We start from the raw sequence: 21,846 nt of genomic DNA, 5'->3' as shown, positions 1-21,846 counted from the left end.
ATCTTTATCTAGTGTGTCACATAATAATTTCCTCTTTCTATTGACTGCCTCCTTCGTTATAGCAATGATAGCAATGTGAGTTTTCAGCTACTTGTGGCTTCTCTTCTGTGATTGTTCTTCCAAGGTATTTAAATGTTTTTACTTGGCTAATAATAGCGTGTCCTATCTTAATATTGCCAGTCTCCTTTCTTTGCCAGTCACCATACCCTTTATTTTTGCTGTATTGATTCTCATCCCATATACCACATCACTTCATTCAAATCTTTTAGCATTTTATTTATAATTTGTTCACTTACTGTGACTAAAGCCATGTCATCAGCAAAATCTAATAAATTCTAATCCTTTTTCCACCAATGCACACTCCTCTTTTTCTACCTATGGCTTTTGTAATGATTTCTTTTGGCCGTAAGTACAATAATAAAGGGGAGAGGCAACAACCTTGTCCAACGCCCTTCCAATGCTGCTTCCTTCTGACATTTCCTTTCCAATCTTTATTCTTACTTTCTGTTGTAAATACAGGTTCTGTTTTAGTCTACTTCTTTCTATTTCAAAATATCCATCAACTTGTACCATTGTACTCTGTCAATAGCTTCTTCCAAATAATTAAAAACAGCATATATTTCACTGCCTTTCTCAATATATCATTCCCGTATATTTCTTAACAGGCCAATAGTATCTCTTATTTCTTTACACCTTCTAACTCCAAACTGTCCATCCACAATCCACCTATTCTTTTCTTAATTTAGATAAATGACATAAAATCCTGTTCCCCAAATTTAAAGTTAATCCTGTATACTGATGAGACATCTACTGAGTGCAAGCATAAAGATTATGACCAATTAGAAATACATTGCAAATGTACTACATACGGAGCTGAATCACTGGGACCACAATTAATGCTGACAGGTACTGCGAGACTATGAAAAAAGTTAAACGGACAATTCAGAATGGGAGAAGAGGAATGTTGAGCACGGGCACCCAGTGACTATCACCTGTTCCCTAGGTTAAAAGAACATTTGGCCAGAAAGCGATTCAGCTCCGACAACGAGGTGAAAGAAGGGGTTCATAACTTTCTGAACAACATGGCGGCAAGCTGGTATGACATGGGCATACAAAAACTGCCACAGTATCTACAAAAATGCATCGACAGAAATGGTTACTAGGTCCGGATGAATGGTATGATGCTGACAGAAGTGCATAACACACGACTTTGTGGCCAAAAACTAGAAACTGTGGGCTAGAGCCCATGACTGCGCCTTGTGGATGGCTCCCTGTAGGTGCTGATCAGCAACACCAGTACTGGTGGAGCAGTACGAAATGCAGAAGTCGTCTGCATACAAAGAATGTGAGATGGACTGCCCTACAGCTGCTGCTAGACCATTAATGGTCACTAAAAATAGAGATACACTCAATATAGAGCCATGCAGGACCCCATTCTCATGGATATGGGGTAACTATGGGAGGCGCCAACTTGGACACGGAAGGTACGAAGTGACAGGAAATTTTGAATAAAAATCGGGAGCAGGCCTCCGAGATCCCACTTGTATAATGTGGCAAGGAAATGGCGCCAGGTCGTGTCATATGCTTTTCGTAAATCAAAAAAGATGGCAATCAGGTGTTGGTGTCTGGAAAAGACTGTTCGGATGGCAGACTCAAGGGACACAAGATTATCAGTGGTAGAGCGACCCTGGTGGAAGCTGCCCTGACATGGAGCCAGCAGGCCACATGACTCCAGGACCGAACCCAACCGCCGACACACCATATGTTCCAGCAGCTTACAAAGAATGTTTGTGAGGCTGATAGGCTGATAGCTACCCACATCAAGTGGGGTTTTACCAGGTTTGAGCACCATAATGATGGTGTTCACCCGCCACTGCGATGGAAAGATGCCATCGCACCAGATCCGGTTGAAGATGACGAGGAGGTGTTGCTTGTAGTTAGATGAGAGATGTTTAATCATCTGACTTAATATAATAAAGACAATGTACAGAGGACACAATTGTAGACTCCGAATACCATTGGGGAACTCTGAATACTTCGAAATAAGACACGGACTTAAGCAAGGAAGTATTCTATCTCCTGTACTTTTCAATGTTGTGATGGAGGGAACGAATAGAGCAGTTAGAGATATAGTGAAAGAAAAAGACAAAAAGATGATTTTTGCAGATGATATGGTAATATGGGGCGATAAAGAGATATATGTACAGTTACAACTTGATGCATGGAAGGAAATAATGAAAAGGTATGTATTAAAAATAAATAAAGATAATAGTGAAGTAATGGTATTTGGAAGAGAGAAAGGGATCAACAGAAATATTATCTTGAATGGAGAACCCCTCAAAGTGATAGAAAGTTTCCCTTATTTAGGGAGTGAAATATCTGGGGATGGAATAATAACTAATGAAATTAATAGGAGGTTACAGAAGGGAGGCAATTTCTACCAAGCCATAAAAGACCTGATTTGGAACAAGGAAGTTTCAGAAAAAGCAAAACTCCTTACGTATAAGAATTATTACTTCCCTATTGTCACCTATGGTGGAGAAACATGGACAATGACAGAAAGGGACTGGAGCAGACTGCAAGCAGGGGAACTGAAATTTCTCAAAGCAGTTAAGGGAAAAACAAGAATGGACAGAGTACAGAATGTAGAGATTAGAAAGGACCTTAAACAAGAAAGTATGAGAGAAGATTGGAAAAAAGAGATTAAGATGATATGGGCATGTTAAGAGGATGCATGGGCAGAGACTACCCAAAATTATGGAAGAACTAAAGATGGATGGGAAAAGACCCACAGGGCACCCAAGAACACGGTGGAAAATGGGAGTGAGAATATCTGTGGAAAGGAGAGGTGTGACCTGGCAACAAGTGGAGAAAGAAAAGTGGTGGGAGGACCGGGCCAGATGGAGAGGACTCGTCAGCACCCAGACCTGGCAGTAGCTGGAGAAGGATTCGGATATAGATAGACAGAAACAGCAGAGGGCCTGTAACATTACCCTGAGGAAAGCCAGATATCACTTCTATTTTACATGATGATTTTCCATCAATTACTGCATACTTATGACCTTCCCGAAAGGAAATTTCAGACTCAGTCGCACAACTGAGGTGATAATTCACAGGCATGCAATTTGGTTAGCAGTCTCTTGTAAGGAACAGTGCCAAAAAGCTTCTGGAAATTTAAAAATATGGAATCAATTTCGATCCCCCGTCAATAGAACACATTACTTTGTGCGAATTAAGAGCTAGTTGTGTTTCACAAGAACAGTATTTCCTGAATCTGTGCTGACTGCGTGTCATAGACCGTTATGTTCACAGTAATTCAACATATTCGAACACAGTAGATGTTCCAAAATCCTACTACAAACTGATAATAGCGAAATGGGTCTGTAATTCAGCAGATTACTCCTATTTCCTTTCTTGAGTATGTGTGTGACCTGTACAGCTTTCCAGTCTCTTATTAAGGATCTTTCGCCAAGCAAGCTGTTGTAAATGATTGTTAAGTATGGGGCTACTATATTACCATATTCTAGAAGGAAAGTATCTACCTGGACCAGAAGACTTGCCTTTAATAATTGCTTTATGCTGCTTCGCTACACTGAGGATATCCCGTAAGTTACTAATGTTGGCAGTTGTTCTTTCTTCAAATTCTGGAATATTTACTTCCTCTTCTCTGTTGGAGAAATTTCTGAAACTACCTTTAATAACTACACTTTAGTGGCACTGTCAAGACAGTTTTATTAATGAAGTAATTAAAAGTATCTAGTATTGAAGTCCTCGCTAAGTTTTGAGCTTCAGTAAAACATTACAAGTCTTGGAAATTGTGTTCTTTTAAATTTGGCACGCTTGTTTTGTTGCTTCAGCAGCAGTGTTCTGACCTGTTTTGTGTACCATGAAAAATCAGCACAATCTTTTATTAATTTATTTGGTATAAACCTCTCTGTTGTCTCAGACCCCATGCTTTCAATTTCAGCTACACTTACACAATTAGTTGAGAAGGAGTGGAGGCTCTTTCTTAGGAAGGCATCAAACAATGGGTTTACTTTTGTTGGATTTGGATGTTACGGTATTCAGTCTCGCTACAATGTTCTTGTGGTCACTAATACCTGTTTCCATCATGATTCTCCCTATTTTCTCAGGATTATTTGCTGCTAAAAGGTCAAGTATGTTTCTGCAACCATTTCCACTTCAAGTGGGCTCCCGAACTAACTGTGCAAAATAATTTTCAGAAAAAGCATTTAGTACAATTTGTGACAACATTTCACATCTACCACTGCCTTTGAATATGTATTTTTGGCAACAAATCGAGAGCAGATTGAAGTCACCACCAATAACAGTTGTATGAGTGGGGTACCTATTTGTAATGAAACTCAAGTTCTCTTTCAACATTTCAGGGACTGTATCATCTGAGTCAGCGGGTCAGTAAAAGAAACCATTTATTCTGGTTGTCAAGTATAGCCTCTACCCACACTAATTCACTGGAACTGTTTACTTCAGTTTCCCTGCAAGTTAAACCACTTCTAACAGCAACAAAGACACTGCCACCAACTGTATTTAATCTATCCCTTCCAAATATGGTTAGATCCTTTGTAAAAATTTCAGCTGAACTCTGGCTTTCACCTGCTTTTGGTACCTGTAACTATTTGAACTTCAGTGATTTCTGTTAGCCCTTAGAGATCTGATTCTTTTCCAACAAAGCTATAACTTGTAGCAGCCTCTAACGTGTAGTGGACACCTTATCTATTAAGCGGAACCCAAAACCCACGCTATGGCTGAAGACAAGAGCTCCACAACCTACACAGTTGTGGATCCATATGAGCCTCTGATCCAGACTCTCCACTTGGCTGTGTACCAAAAGTTCACAGTCAGTCCTGTTGATGATGCTACAGATTGTGAGCTGTGCCCTCATATCACAAGCAAGTCTGGCAGCTTTTACCGCTGCAGCTAGCTCCCCAAAACCTGGGAGAATCTCTTCTGTTCCACAGTGTCACGCATTGTCAGTACCAAAATGAGCCACCACCTGTAATTGCCCACACTCTGTGCTCTTCGTAACATCCAGAAGCACTCATTTCACATCTGGAATTACTCTTCCCAGAATGCAAACAGAGTGCACTGGATTTCTTCCCCCTTGGCAGCCATATCCCTAAGGGGCTCCAATACGCACCTAGCATTGGGGCTACCAGCTACAAGTTAATCCACCCTCTGAATGCCCAGATCCTGCAGGTCGACAGGCTTCTCCTGAAACAAGATGAGCAACAGCATCTGGCTCAGGGATTTTGATAGCCACAGATATGGCCCAAACAGGGGAGCTCTTTGATTGGCCCTCCAGAAAGCATTTCAGCGCCTCCCACACCTTGAAAGAAACTGCCACTTGACCGCAGGTGAAGTGTCATCCTCAATGAGGACAATACTTGCGCAGTCACAGTAGTGGACCTATTGGGGTACACAAGGTATGTGCTGGATGTATCTCACATCCCCACATAGAGCACCCCACAGCGATGCCCACTGACAACAGCCTCAAACTGTGTTATTGAAGCCAGAACCACCTGGAGGTGTGAGCGAAGGGTCATACACTTAGCTTGCATCAGAACACAGCAGTCACAGATCCTATCCACAGTATAGTCAAAGGAACTGTAGAGCAAACTGATTTAGGATGTAGAATTCACATATGAAACTCTGTGCTCTGAAACACTGCTGTGTAAATCGGAGCTTCTTATCAACTAATGAGATCTACAGCAGCAACTGACTACTGACATGAAAACAAACATCTGATCGAAAACAAATGGCAGAAATATACACTACACAGTAGTTGGAATGCAAAACTGTGGCTACCAGCAACATAAACACAAAACAAGTTTAAGATTTTAAACTGAAATGCACACGGTAATTGGAAGTAAGTCGCTTCTTGTTACTAGAACTTTGTTACAACTCACAAACAAAATGCTGGGCTCAGAACTGTTGCTAGCTGGGTGAGATGTGCTGACCAACATTAAGTCAAGCAATATATTATAACAGATTACTGTTCTAGACTTGAGCTGATCAGTCCCACTCTGTCAGATATATTAACACCCATTTTGGAATATATACTGCGGATACGTTTATTTTGTTCTGTTTTATTTTAGGGTGTAAAAACAACTAGGGTCAAATGCGCCCACATCAGAACTGTAGAGAACAAAGAAAGAAAGAAAGGAATTAGAAATGACTACATGTTAAGCCCAATCAACGGACGTAAAAGACAGTAAAAACTGGGACTTTGAGGAAGATCCATAAAATACACCACAGAGCAACGCAGGTCCTGAACTGAAGCTTGAATGTCCTTTGCCATATTGCTACAATGGATAAAAAGTAAAGCACGATCAACAGCCCACACATTGTTCACTAATACGACCAATAACTCAGACGGCAAACATAAATGAGAATGTAAGAAGTTAAAAAAAAGGCATTCTGCCAGGAAATGGCGAACTGTAGGAGGATGAGAGCAATGAGCACATAGTGGTGGGGGAGCACCACTTAACTAACATCAATGTGTAAAAAGACAGTGCCCAATATGCAATTTAACTGAAGTGATCTCCTCGTGGCAAGAGCACCAAAAGAAGGCTGTCCAGGCTGGTGGGAGAGACTTAATTTCCTTGAGCTTGTTCCCATAAAGGGAGGACCAGTGGTGATGCCAAAGTGACACCACCTGCTGACAGACAGCAACACAGAGATCATCAGAGGGAACGGAAGAACTAATGGGCCGCGATTCAAGGACTGCAGCCTTGGCAACAGCATCAGTGGCCTCATATCCTGTCACAGCAACATGAGCAGGAACCCACATAAACATCACAGTGGCTACATCAACAGGGAGCAAGTACAGACCCGTTGCACTAGGGGATGGAGGGTGTACAGCACGCAGAGGCTTTGAAGGACACCAAGAGTCAGAACAACCGACACAATTGAAAAGCCTGTGTCACCAGACATACTGCGTGCCTGATACAGAGCAAAGAGCTCTGCTGTAAATACTGAGCAGGGTTCCAGAAGCCAATACTGAAAATCGTCAGTGCCAATGACAAAAGCACACCTGACACCACAGTCATTCTGAGAGCCATCAGTGTACACAAAGGTACTATCATGAATTTCCCTGTGAAAGTTGAGAAACTTACGACGATAGAGCAAATCTGGAGTAGCATTCTTAGGAAGTGAGTGAAGTCCAAGGTGAGCACAGGCTGGCATGAAGCCGAGGTGGTGAAGGGCTCAGTTGCAGTTAGTGTGAAGTTCAGCCGCCATAGCAAGTGGCAAAAGTGGACTCCAGGAGATAACAGAGAAGAGGGATGTACCCCATACTGGTGATCAAAGAAGTCATCAAAGGAGGCATAGAATGGGAGGCATATGGCAGACAAATGGCATGCGTATCTGCTGAGGAGAAAGTCATGGCACTATGACAGTGGTAGCTCAGCAGCTTCGGCATACAGACTCTCAACTGGACTAGTATAAACTGTGCCAGTGGCCAAACAGATGACATGATGGTGCATAGTATTGAGATGGCGTAAGAGGGATGGACGTACAGGTGCATAAACGAAACACCCATCATTTTGTTTCAAACTGACAAGCAACTGATAAAAATGGAGGAGGATGGTCTGATCCGCTCCCCAGGAAGTACCACTCAGAATACGTAAGACATTCTGGGACCTTACATGGGGGGGTTGCCAGGTAAGACACTTGGGAGGACCAAGGAAGTTTCCTATAGAGCATGCGCCCAAGGAATTTCATAGTTTCAATGAACAGAAGAGCAATAGGCCCAAGACGTAAAGACAGTTGAAGAAACCAACTGCACTGCCAGAAATTTATAGAAATGGTTTTGTCAGTGGAAAAGAGAAAGCCATTGTCGATGATCCATGAGTGAACATGATCGAGACATCGCTGAAGACGCAGCTCGAGGAGACAAGGCCATGGAGAGCAGCAATAGATCGCAAAATCATCAACAAAAAGGGAGCCAGATATACCTGGTGGGAGACAGACCATTATAGGGTTAACGGCCACAGCAAAGAGGACGACACTTAGGACGGAACACTGAGACACACTGTTTTCCTGGATAAAGGTGTCTGACAAGGCAGAACCCACATGTACCTTGAAAACTTTGTCTTTTAAGGGGAGCTGGAATGATGAAAATGACCAAATTAACATTTTTTGTTTTTTTTTTCCATTATAAAATTATTTGGAGTTTTCTGAATAAAACAAATCAAGTTTCACCCTTCTAAGTGAATTATAAGTGTGTTTTTTATCACTGCAAAGTTGATGCACCGCGTTAACGGTTGTAGCGACTTGGTGTGTCACCTCTGACGGCGCCGCTTGGTGGTTACAAACAGGGTATCTTTGCGGAATTAGACAGTGTTTTGTTTTCCAACGTTGTATGGCTTTCTCTCTGTGACAAGTGACTGTTCATATCGGTAAACATAAACGCTATACCATGTGTGTTGACTTGTTAAGTTTGCTTTGTGTTGTGCTAGCTGCTCAATTTTGCGTATCTGACGAATTTTGCTTGTACCTGTTTTACGTATTTGGTTTGTGGATATCAATAAGCCCTGTTTCAGCAATCGAGTGTTTAAGAAAAGGCACAATGAGTGGAAGAAGAAATCTTTTGTTGTTTCGAAGGGAGATGCTGCTCAGACTGCTTCACCAACTACTCCAAATGAATGTGATAGAACTTCTTCCAGCAAGAAACTTTGTGACAGCAAAGAAACATTTAAAAACTATGAAAGTGACAGTAATGATGTGAATGAAATAATTACCATTTCCTTGCTCTCTAATATTTTGAAACAGTATTATGCCAAGTTTGCAAAGGGAGAGGACTGAAATTGAAAATAACTTCACACATTGGCTTGGCATGTAAAATGTTATTGAATAGTCAACAAATGTGCTGCAGAAGTTTCATTTCCTAATTCTAACAGTATTCCTCATAGTGGTAATAGTGGAAAGAAGGTGTACAACATAAATGTTAAGCTAGAGTATGGCTGGCGTTGCATTGGCAAGGGCAGTGCTGGAGGGACAATGTTATGTGGAATTATGAACTTGCCAAAACCACCAACCAAGTTTGGATTTTATAATGAATTGGTGGGATCTTCTGCTGAAGATATTGCTCAAGCAACAATGAAGAAAGCAGTTGAGGAAGCTCTGACAGATAATGGGAATTTTAGAGATTTAACTGTTGCTTTAGATGGATCATGGCAACATAGAGGTCATATCTCTAAATGGAGTTGTGACAGCTACCAGTGGAGACAGTTGCAAAGTAATTGATGTTGTTGTTCTCTCAAAACATTGTAGATGTACGGACAATACCAACGACGAACATAGTGAAACTTGTGAAGCAAATTTTCATGACACGAGTGAAGTGATGGAAGTAGAGGCAGTGAAAGCAATTTTTTCCAGATCACAGGAGTGGTATAATGTACGATACACTAACTATCTAGGAGATGGTGATTCTAAGGGATATAAAGCTGTAGAGGAACTCAAACCTTATGGCAATGAAATTCACATTAAAAAACGGGAGTGCATTTGACATGTGCAGAAGCACTTGGGGGCTCGCTTGCGCAAACTAAAGTGGACATCAGGATCCCAGAAGCTTAGTGATGATAAGGCCCTTGGAGGAAGAGGAAGATTGACAAATTAAGCAATTGATAGATTGCAGAGGTATTATGGGTGTGCAATTAGGCAAAACACAAAAAGCATTGAGCATATGAGGAGAGCAGTATGGGCATTATTTTTCCATACTGCATTAACAAATGAGCATCCACAATGTGCACTGTGCCCCACAGGTGATGACTCCTGGTGTAAATACCAATCAGGAAAGGAATATGCCCATAAAACCAGTTTGCTAAATGTTGTAATTGATGTAATTAAGCCCATATTCAGAGATTTATCACAGCCAAGTTTATTGGAAAAATGTTTACATGGGAAAACACAAAATCCAAATGAAAGTGTAAATAATCTAATTTGGATTAGGATTCCCAAAAGAGTGTTTGTACAGATAAAAACACTGAATTTTGGAGTGTATGATGCAGTGGCAACATACAATGAAGGAAACATTATCAAATGTGATGTGCTGAAATGTAAAAAACTTTGGAAGCCATTTTGGGTAACTTAATTTTCATCTTTGAGGAACATTTTCTCAAAAACTGCTAACAGTATATCAATGAAATTTATACACAATTTTGTTTACTTTTTTTCCTTCATTTTTATAACAAATTGTAAAAAAATATTGTATAATTCAAGAGTTATAGAAGAAAAAGTGCAAAATTTTAGAGAAAAACATAAGTATCTGTTTAAAAAGTTGTAAAACAAAAACCAATAAATATTTATTAACATGGCATTATAACTTTGTAGAGAAATATTCACTGAACATGTAGTCCAAATTTCAGAGCAATATGTTTAATGGTTTTAGAAAAAATGTTCCTTCTATTTGCTAAAATTAATATGGAGGAGATGGATCGTTCCGGCTCCCCTTAAAATTTCCTGAAGGAAACTGGACATGCGGCCATGGAAGCCCCACATGTAAAGAGTACGGAGGATACCAGTCCTCAAGCAGGGGTCACAGGCTTTCTCCAAATCGAAAAACACGGCCACAGACTGGTATTTCTGCAGAACCATTCATGGCATGGGTTGACAAAGTGACGAGATGGTCAACTGCAGAACGGCATGCTCGAAATCCACACTGTGCAGTGGTTAGTAAATTGTAAGACTCGAGCCACCATATCAGCCGTGCATGAATTATATACATTCCATTATCATGCAAACACCTTGTGAGAGAAATGGTGTGATAACTAGAAGGAAAGTGTTTATCCTTTCATGCTTAGGTATGGTATGACAATGGCTTCATGCCAGTGTCTGGGAAACTTGTCGTGTGCCCAGATGCGATTGTACATATAAAGGAGAAAGTGCTTGCCCGCAAGAGAAAGGTTCTGCAACATCTCAATGTGAACATCATCTGGCCTTCGAGAGGAGGATCAGGATGAAGTGAGGGCACGATCTAGCTCCTCATAGTAAAAGAGACATTGTAGCTCTCACGATTCTAAGAAAAAGGAATAGCCTGAGCCTCCTCCACATGCTTCCAACAGTGGAAGGCAGGGTAATAGTGGGTGCAGCTCGAAATCTCCGCAAAATAACAGTGCAAGGGGTTGGGGGTGTTAGAAGGGTCCACTATGACATCATCCACTATTGTCAGGCCAGAAATTTGGGAATGAACCTTGGGCCCAGACAGCTGTCCGAGATTGGCCCACATGACAAAAGAGTGGAACTGTTAAAAGAACTAGGAAAGGAAATCCAGCTAGCTTTTCTACTGTCCCAAAGACAGTGAGCACACTGTGCATGCAACTGTTTGTAACAAATGCAGTTGGCCATTGTAGGATGACGATTAAAAATGCAAGGAGCACATGATAGAGTAGCATGGAGAGCTGCATCAAATAAGTCTTTGGACTGAAGACCACATCATCATTAACATATTAGTGGAACAAAATGTAGTTATTGAGCTCTATGAACTTAAAAAGAAGTCAGGTTACCGTCCATTCAGAAAGCTGTTGCACTCAGCGAGTGTTATATTGACTTGTAAATTATAGATTGCAATGATTAGTCATCCTTTTTAAATTTTATTGTGCAGATGTCATTGAATACTCAATGAACTGTGGATGAAACCTGACCAAGAGGCATTACATGCATTGAGCACAAATAATAATGCATTGAGAAATGCCAAAATCTAGATCTGCACAATAAAATTTAAAAAGGATGACTGATTGCTGCAATCTATAATTTACAAGTTAAATAGAAATCTTTTTCATCTGTTTCTATTCACCAAGAATATTACATCTTAATGTAGTTTCAGCACAGCCTACATAGCGCTAGAAAAATACGAAAAACTTCCTACTGTTGACATCACTTTCAGCATCATCTATGTGCTGCCCCACTAAACTATCATGTATCATACTACAACTGTCTACCGTTACTTGAACTATTCCAACACTTGCAGAACTTTAGAGCTGAAAGTGACACTCTATTAATGTAATGTAATTAACATATAGATTTACTGAATAACATATTTTACATACTGCAATAGCAAATATTGTCATAATAAATAAAATATTATTGTAACAAATTAATAGTACAATACAGTGGAATTTCTTAATTACCTTGTTTCCTTACTCGTCCTTCAATTTTTGAGATGAACTGAGCAAACTCCTGAAGAATGTCATGCACTGACGCAGCATATGCTTCAAACGTGAAAGTGGGCAACCTTGTAGCTGAGGTATTATCTGACTGATAACCAGCATAAACTTCTTCCCTGAATTTCTGTAGTTCATACACAATGTTGACATACTCACACACATGTCCCAAATAATTCTTGACAGCATCCTAATAAACATTGATAACAATTACATTTTTAATGCATGAAGTGATACTGGAAAATAGTTTGACCTAGATCTACTGAAAAATGCCATGATAAAAACGTGCCTTGGTAAGACTTGGAATAGTAACATCATTCCGTACAACAAAACGGCCATTTTCTTGATAAAACAGAAAAGTTGCTGATGGTGAATGAAGCATAAATAGTACTTCTCTCACAACTTTGTATTCACTAATTTTTATTGTTCTTGGCTTGCAGCAGTGACCATCATTTCTTTCAGCCACAGAGTACTCCTCCCTTGAGAATAACAATTTCATTAATTTTTATTTATAGTTCAAGTTAAGACTTTGATAAACAAGCACATATAATGTAAAACACAGAACATGCAATGTCAGTGATTCTGTTCAATAAGATTTACCAATAACTACAATTTTATTTAAATATGGGAGGTTAAAAGAGACCTGCATTTACTGTTTAATGCATTACTTCAGCATTTTTATTTTCCTCCAGTTCTTCCCAAATGACACTGCATTGTCACAACTAAGTGACATACCTCAGTAAAGTATGAGCCATGATCTATGATTTTAAACTTTTCTTAATGTAAAAAATAAAGACTAAAATTACCCTAGTACACAAAATCATAAGCGAGTGAACTTCTGGTTCAAAAGTCTTAAAATCTGATAATGGCTTTTTAACAGAGTTGTTAAACTTCAAGTAAACCATTACATTTAGTCAGAACACCCATTCTACTTGCATTATCTAAGCTCCATAGCGCACATGTATTTTGTTGCTACAAATCTTCCATCTGCATTGTTAAAGATGAAACAGTTCAGTTTTAGATAGGGCAACAAAATAGCTGATCATGACCTACGCTTATTAAGAAAACAATCCTCAAATTTTACTGCTCAGTCAAGCCAGTCAATTTGTCACAGCAATTGTAGCACTAATCTGCACTACTTTGAAGTTTTTCAGAGACAAACAAATTAATTTCTTCCTAGCACACAGCCCTTCCAAATATTTTTAAATTTTGTATGGTGACAGGTACTTTGTTAAATACTGCTTTGACCAACACAGGATTATTCAAAAATACACTCAATTTCAATAACGTAAAAAGGAAATTTAGAGTTTACAAACACGCTATAAATTATTATGCCTTCATTTTTCGAGTGTCCATCCAGGATACTATTAATGCTTGCTCTGGTAAACAGCCATTCATTTCCCATTCCACTGTAAATTTGATACTTTCAGGAATGGAGTTAAGATGTTCAAAATAATCTATCACCAGGGGGCCAAACTACAAACTTGTCATCGACATATCTTGATAACACCATTGGTTTTAAAACTGCAGTGTTTGAGTCCTCTTTTTCCACAGTGTTCTGGAGATAAGTCGAGATTCATGAAAACATCAAATTTACTACAGAATGAGAAACAAATGGCTGTCTACTGTTTCTGGGTATTTGTTTGGCACAAGGGAGATGGGTTTTATGGCATTGCTCTTACCGTATGCCAATCCATACTGATTTAGAGATGCAGGTTTCTAGCTGCCACACCCTCCGCAAACTATGAGTGTACCTATAACTTTTTTGCAAAGGGGTCACTCTGTGTCTGACAATGAAGTCTATTGGATGAACTGGTACACTTGGCAGAGATATTCAATAACAATGGGCACACAAAACATTTCATTGTGAAAGTTCAGCAAGCATGAAAGCCAGACCAATCAAATGAAGAACAAAAAGAAAGAGAGGTAAAGGTGTAGGGAGCTGTGAAAGATTATCAGCTTTTACGATACATAGATATATATGAAATTTCTAGTGAAAGTGGTAAAAGGTACATAGGACAACCAATATACACTGCACAAGAATGTGATACACCCACCGTCTACAACCCAATAAATCTACAGTGTCTGGGAATTTTTATTTCCAGTAGCCATGCCATGGATTACAGGAAAGTTAAGCTACAGGTCACACCCCCATAATACAGCTGAGCAACAAAGATAAGAGTTTTCACTGACAAATCAAGTAAATCCCTTGTCTCATGTCTAAGTCTAAGGTATTCCAACGTATGCCATCCATAATAACCACGTAACTTTCACACACTGCAGATTTGGTGACTCTGCACTTGCCTTATTTTACACTTACATGCATACATTTATATGTATGACCAGTGCTTGATACAGTGTTATCTCTGATGCATGCCTGTTTATTGCACAGTAGTGTGTAAACTGATTTAAAAACCTTGTAAGTGACTAACCTTGATAAATGCTCTCAGCTGAAATATTGAAACAACAATTAATAATATCCCAATTGCATGCACAAAAGATAAGGGGATATTTCTTCCACTGGGAAAATTCAAGAAACACGCATGTTCTAAATGTTTAATTGTCCTCCTCCAACTGCTGCTGCAAGGCAAACACATCCCACATGCAAAGAATCATCTGTGTTACTGAGTACAGCTCTTGAGATATGGTTCCACAGGGTGGTCACAGTTGTTGGCAGAGGTGAAACTTGAACTGCCTCTTTTACAAAGCCGAGCAAGAGAAAGTCATATGGTGGGAGGTGAGGAGATATCTGAGGCCAGAAAGTAAGGGCCTGGTTTTCTTTTCCCAAATGACCTACCTGTTGTTGAGGTATGGATTGATTAAAAAATCCTTTCAGAAATCAAGGTACTAATGGGTCAAAACTGCATCCTTTTGAAAAATTAACACTTACGAGTCTCCAGTAAGAAAAGAAAAAGCGATTGTTCCAACATGTCCAGTTACTTTATTCCACCAATAGTTCTCTCCACAAAAAACAATGGCCCATAAACTGTTTTGCAATAAGGCACACCATAAATTAAGCTTGATTTACTGTTTCTCATGTTGTAATGTTTCAGGAGGATTTTGCAAACCCCATAAGCAAATATTGTGACAACTCATTTTTCCTCCAAGACGAAAATCACTAAAAATAAAATGCGAAAAGAAAAGTTTCATATTCCATCTTTTTTATCATACCACCACAAAATTCTATATGCTTTTCTCGTAATTTTCAACAAGAAGCCAAACAAGTTGTATGCAATAGGATTTTTACAGCAAACAGTGTTGGGTCCTGCCCACTGTCGCTTATAGGGTGCCTAGGGGATACTGCGTTCTTGGAATGCTATACAACAATTCACGCAAAATAACTTTAGTTTTATTTCAATAAAGCAGATTGACAATACTTTACTTGTATTTACAATGTGTTGTCACAAGCAATAGTGGCATTCAACATAAATCAGAGTCCTTTGCTATATGTAATGTTCATGCAAGTTTGTCACGCAGTTTGTGGATCACAAATAACTGCTGTCAGTGTTCTATGCTGGGCCTGTGCAAATACTGTCCTAATACTCTGGGAATACTGAGCCAACATTGAGCTGTACTGCGCAACTAAGGCTGGCAGGAGAGCGCTTATATTATTGTCTTGCGGAGGCCACTCCTGTCGTGGTGCAGTCCTAATCAGCGCACCATTGGTCAACGTCATTTCACCACTTTCTCTTCTCTTGTGTCCTTCATCTTTGTTCCGGTGCTTGTGGTTATGCCACAACAAACAGCATCTCAAAACTCACTGTACAGTTGGATGAGGTATCACTAGAAATCTACTATAGTTTGAGTTACAAGCAATGGTGGTCGTGTTTAGGCTTGTTCCGTGCACTTACGTCGCACATTCTCCGAGAGCCAAGAAGCATTAAGTAGTGTTCAGTGCACTCAGCTATGAATGCCATAGTCAATGAGAGAATTAAATTTGAATGTAGTGAGCAGTTTAGTAAATTTTTATTCCATCTGTTATGAGTTTTAATTGCTGCTGATGCTTATTTATTTACGTATTTGTTTACTTATTGCTAATTTAGCCCGACCAGATTAGGGCTCTAGGGAACCCTCTTAAATCTGACAAGAAAATGACAAATTCTACATAAGCAAAAGTGAGATAACTTGCAGCATAAAGGCTTTCTTCACAAAGCACATATACGTACTTACAGCAACTGCCGCTTCAAACCAGCAACCATGCAAAGCCCATCCATGTCTTGATCTGCGTGAACTGCCATCACTTGTGGATGGGACTACAGCATAAGTGGCTGAATCACTTTGACTACATACACAATTTTCTTCATTTCACACGTACTCATTTGACCTTACCCCACACTTTGTCCTTTGCGGGAACATTCCGTTTGTCCAAACTGCTTCAACCGATGGTTTCTGCTTTTTCCAGTTTGTGTTTCAATGCTGTATCAAAAGTTTAAATGCTCTCTGCATTGTAACTGCCAACTCTCATCTTTTGAACTCAAAAATGCAGATACTTTTATGCTACATCGTAACCAATTTACTGACATCTGAAACAAATTGGCTGGCTGTTGGTGCCAGCAGTCTAGCAGTCATTACACAACTATCACCACTCTAAGGATGGTAACTGAAACTTTAGATCCTTTTTGTAGAATATTCATATCCACTTTACATTTAATGAAATAAAAATTAATCAAATTATGACCATCTTTTTGAACAGCCCTGCACCTCCACTTACATGAGCAATTTTTCAGTGAATTACTCTATCTTTCCACCAACTGGTTTCTTGCCACTCTCATTGCGTCTATTTTTTACACAATTTCCTTTGGAAAACAAAAGGAAAATATTATATTTACAAAGAGGAAGCTGACAATCTGCAGTACTATCCCCCGAACTGACTGCGGCCCCCTGGATTTGAGGTGAGAGGAAGGCTGCAACCAAGTACTTAGAAAATTCTGTGACAAGCTAGAATGTGACATTCTAGGCTTGTGTCATCGGGCTGAGAACTGTAATATCACTTTCCTGTTGGGCCTCAATAAGAATAACTTCGAGCAGTGGCTGTGGGGAAGGGCACAAGGCACACCTCACACACCCCACATCACAACTGTCTTGTGAGGACAACTCTTTCTCGCAGTGCTGGCACCATCACCATGCCTTGTGCTTACATGAAAGCAGAGGTGACACATGTGGAAACATTGGCAGTGCTCAAAGACAAGTAAAAATGCTCTACTTATCATGGATAAACAGCAAATGCTTCAGACTGCACTTTTCTCCAGACACAGCTAACCATGTAACTGACTGTGGGTAGGGAGCACAAAAAATTAGAGTATGTGACTCTCCATCCAGATTAGACAATGATAGCCGTACAAAACTCTGAAACAGTAATGTAAGAACCTAATAAATTACCCCCTCCCCCGTCACTTGTAGTCAGACAAAAGATGTTGAATCATATGACTGTGGATCCGATCTGCCCCATGAGCAGTGTAAGGGCAAGGTGTAACGGCACTGAGGAGCTCTCATTCTGTAAATGGGCCATTATAGGGTTCATTGTGCCACGTAGTGACCAAGAGGACTTTCCTTTCCATCCGCCATTTGATGGTGCGGAAGGCTGGAGGATAATTTTCTGACGCAGAGGCGCGAGCATAGTGCTCAGCAAAGTACTTGGCAATGGCATTTGCGGCAGTAGATAACATGCCATTGGTGTTAACGCCAGGGACACCTGTTGGGGTCTGGTACCCAAAAACACGTCTGATCTTCACCCAGACTTGGGAAGGTGATGTATGGCACCCAATGGTCGATATGTATCTCTCCCAACACTCCTGTTTCCTTCTTTTTATAAGCTGGTGAACGCGGGCATGGAGCCGTTTAAAAGTTATTAGGTACTCCTGGGAAGGGTGCCGCTTATGTCGCTGTAAAGCCTGCCTACACTCTTTAATGGCCTCAGCAATTTCTGGCGAGCACGAAGGTACTGTTTTACACTGGGGGCACCCGAAGGAACTAGGGATTGTGTTTTTCATTGCAGAAACTATTGTTGCAGTGACCTACTCAACCACCAAATTGATGACACCATCTGGGGTAGAATCAACGTTGACAGCATCAGTGAAAGCTTCCCAATTTGCCTTGGATAAAGTCCACCTGGGTAGGCGGCCATGGGCATGACGCCGGGGGTGTGACAAAAAGATGGGGAAGTGGTCACTACCACACAAGCCGTCATGTGCTCTCCAGTGGATAGATGGAAGTAGGCCACAACTGCAAACCGAGAGATCAATGGCCAAATATATGCCACACTGAAATGTCTGAGGGCACCTGTATTGAGGAGGCAAAGTTTGAAGCGAGTAAGTAGCTCATCAACATCTCTGCCAAGGCCGTTAAACTTTGCTCCACCCCACAAAGGGTTATAGGCATTAAAATCACCCAGAAGGAGAAAAGGTGGGGGGAGTTACGAAGCGAATGCAGTCAAAACGTGGGGTGGTGCTTCACCATCTGGAGGGAGGTAGATGTTACAGATGGTAATTTCCTGTGTAGTCCTTACCCTGACAGCCACAGCTTCTAAAGCTATTTGAAAGGCCACAGGTTTGCTACAGACAGAGGTAAGGACGAAAATACACACTCCACCTGAGAGTCTGTCATAGGCAGGACAGTTTTTGTAGTTACCCCGACAGCCACGAAGGGCGGAGGTCCACGTTGCGGGAAACCAGGTCTCTTGAAGGACAATGCAAAAAGCTGGGATACAGCTTAAAAGTTGACCTAATTTAGCCAGTTGGGGGAAGAAACCGCCACAGTTTACAGTTCCACTGGAAAATGACTCTTTCTGTCGTTGGGGGTGGTATGGAGTGACCAAGAAGACAAATTAGGCCTCAGCATCAACTCTAGCCACTGAGTGAGGTTTCGCATCTAGTACCAAGGCATCCGAGGCGTCGGCGAGGTCTAGGTCCTCAGGGGATGGCAGAATCTCCACCTCTTCCTCGGATGCAGAGCCGTGGTGGAGTACTAGTGTAGGGGGCACTGGAGGCTCCCATTTATTAGTGGGTTACTTCTTTGAAATTTTGCCCTCTCACTGCTCCTTAGGCACTTGCTAGGAGGGCTTCCCGGAAGTAGCTTCAGGGACAGAGGAAGACCTTGAAGCCCTTCAACCAGCAGCCAGTGGTTCTTTCAACCACTGACTGGTGTCCACTGGACCACGGGGGGGAGGAGGAGGGGACTGTGGAAGGTAGAGTCCCAAGGGACCCCTCCCATGTAAGAGGAGCCAGAGGAGGCCTCTGCTTCTCCGGCTGGGGGGAGGGAACCAATGTCCCTGCCATTTTGGGGGGCGATGCTCCCAAAGTAGAAGCATTGAGAGCATCAGAAGATGACGTGCACCCAGCCAACTGGAGGGGGGGGGAGGAGGATGGGCACCCCTGAGGGCCCACTGGAGTAACTTGAGATGATGGGTGTAACAGCATCATCGATGGCAATGCGATGCGATCGTGGCGGCAACATAAGAAGATCGCATAGGAACAGGGTTAAGTCTCTCATATTTGAGCTTAGCCTTGCAATAAGACAGCCTGTCCAGGGTCTTGCACTCCATAATTTTGAGTTCCTTTTAGAGTACCGGGCAGTGATGCTGTCCACTGTTCACAAAGGTGGGAGGAGATGCACATGCAGTACTCGGATGTAGCGAATGTCTGCAGTCTCTACATGTGACGCTGGAAGGGCACCAGGAGGACATGGGCCCAAATTTCCGACATTTACAGCACCGCATAGGGGGCGGACATAGGGTTTGACATCACAATGGTACACCATCACCTTGACGCTTTCAGGCATTAATCACCCTCAAAGGCCAAGATGAAGGCACCGGAGGCAACCCTATTGTCTCATGGGTCACCTGTAAACACACCGAACGAAATGAACACCCCACCATTCTAAATTGGCATGTAGCTCATCATCGGATTGTAACAGGAGGTTGCGATGAAAAATAATTCCTTGGACCATATTGAGGCTTTTGTAGGGAGTGACCGAAACATGATTATCACCCAGCTTGTCACAGGCGAGCAACACTGGATTGGGGATGCCATCTGAGTCAAAACCGAACCATTGCGCATTTTGGACAGTGCTGTCACCTCCCCAAGCTTATCCTCAAGGTGCTCAACAAAAAACGGAGGCTTCGTTTCCAGAAAGGAGTACCCAACAGTTCTGCTGCACACTAAGTAACATGGCGAATATGGATCCGGTCTCTCTGAAGCTCTACGTTCCTCCCAAGGTGTTGCTAGGGAGGGGAATGATTTAGGGTCATACCAGGTAGCATGGAAATCAACCTTTCCTTTCTTAGAGACTGCTGAGGCCATTCGGTCCCCAGCAAAAGATGACTTACTCCACATCATTGCAGGTCATCTGCCTTGATGCCACCCACTTTGATCAGGGGCTCTCCCCACAGCGCCACCCAGCCACAGCAAAGGCCACCTGGTATAATGGCCATTGCCAAGGGTTCTGATGCCCCAGGAAGACAGGCATCTACTACATGGCATATGCTCAGAAATCAGCAGTGTGATCCCTGTGTTGTCAGGGGGCTACTACCAAATGGGTACATGACGGTCCCACCACAATGGACTGGCTACCATGCTCGATATTGGGCGCAGAGAAATCCAATATTGTCATGGGGGCAAAAGAGGACAGGAGACAACAGAAGAAGACGACATACCCCAGAAAGTGTCCTCGCTCAAATAGTTGAATTGCAGGTGGAGATGCAAACCCATGACAAGAAGAGGCTCAGGAGACCAAATCTAAGAGCACTATGGATAGCTCGTGCACCACATAAGGCGTCCTTCCCCATATGGCATGCACTTCGGTAGAATTCAGAAAGTGGTAGGTCAAACCAGAAAATGGGACCTGAACTTATAGGGCCGAAACATGTGAGACTCCTTTTCGTCACCTCTTACAACAGGCAGGAATACCTCACACCTATTCTAAGCCCTGGACCCGCAAGGGGCAAAGTGTATTAGGTTGAGTTGTTGGTGAAAAGAACTGGGAACTTTGTTTTTTGTTCATCGATACCACTTCATAAAGACAATGTCGTTTGATATTGTTACCAAAAATCTTGAAAAATTCTTGAACAATTACTTCAAATTTTTACAAAAGACGCTAATAAACATTCGGGTGGACATAGGCTTATTTTTTTTCTTCAAAAATTGCCTCCAATATTTAGGTGTGTCTTATGCTTGAAATTAATATAAAAATGTCCAATGTTTGATTTAAAATTCCTGCCAATCTTAAAAATGGTCATATATTCTACGCCACGGGAAACTTATCTCTATCAGGCAATATTGGATTCAACTGGCAGTAGCAGTGCACCAATGCGACAAACATGAGTTGCAAGGATTCACATGTTTGCCAACACTGTATCCCTCCCACTCTGCCATCACAAATCCAGGACACTGTCTAGCCTATGATGTTTCATTGCCATCTACTGTGCCAGAAAAATTTAATTGTGTTATCGATAACAGTATAATGTTTTTGTAAGTAGCTAGTTTCGTAATGGAAAAAAAAAGAAAGGTATTCATATGATGCAAGCAATAAATTGAAAGTAATAGCATATGCAGAAGAACACAGAAACTGAGCAGCTGAGCAGCATTTCGGTCTTCCACCTACAGGGGAGCGAGGGGGGGGGGGGGGGGGGGATAATCTGCAATTGGTGGACTACTAAATAAGAACTGAA

At 41.4% G+C, this 21,846-nt stretch overlaps 1 protein-coding gene across 1 annotated transcript in view; it reads right to left on the bottom strand.

Moving 5' to 3' along the window:
- The window catches only part of LOC124777091 (gamma-tubulin complex component 5), a 159,405-nt gene that overhangs the window by 99,807 nt on the left and 37,752 nt on the right, over positions 1–21,846 (bottom strand). Inside the window, exons 5-6 of the mRNA XM_047252369.1 lie at positions 12,472–12,661; positions 12,150–12,372 (exon numbers count right to left, since the gene is read on the bottom strand). Of these exons, the coding sequence (XP_047108325.1) occupies positions 12,150–12,372; positions 12,472–12,661 (413 nt within the window). The remainder of the gene's footprint in view (positions 1–12,149; positions 12,373–12,471; positions 12,662–21,846) is intronic.

Source organism: Schistocerca piceifrons, chromosome 2, assembly GCF_021461385.2.
Source record: "Schistocerca piceifrons isolate TAMUIC-IGC-003096 chromosome 2, iqSchPice1.1, whole genome shotgun sequence".
Classification (NCBI taxonomy): domain Eukaryota; kingdom Metazoa; phylum Arthropoda; class Insecta; order Orthoptera; family Acrididae; genus Schistocerca; species Schistocerca piceifrons.
The sequence above is the reverse complement of the archived record's forward strand: the minus strand, read 5'-3'. Positions and strand labels throughout refer to the sequence as shown.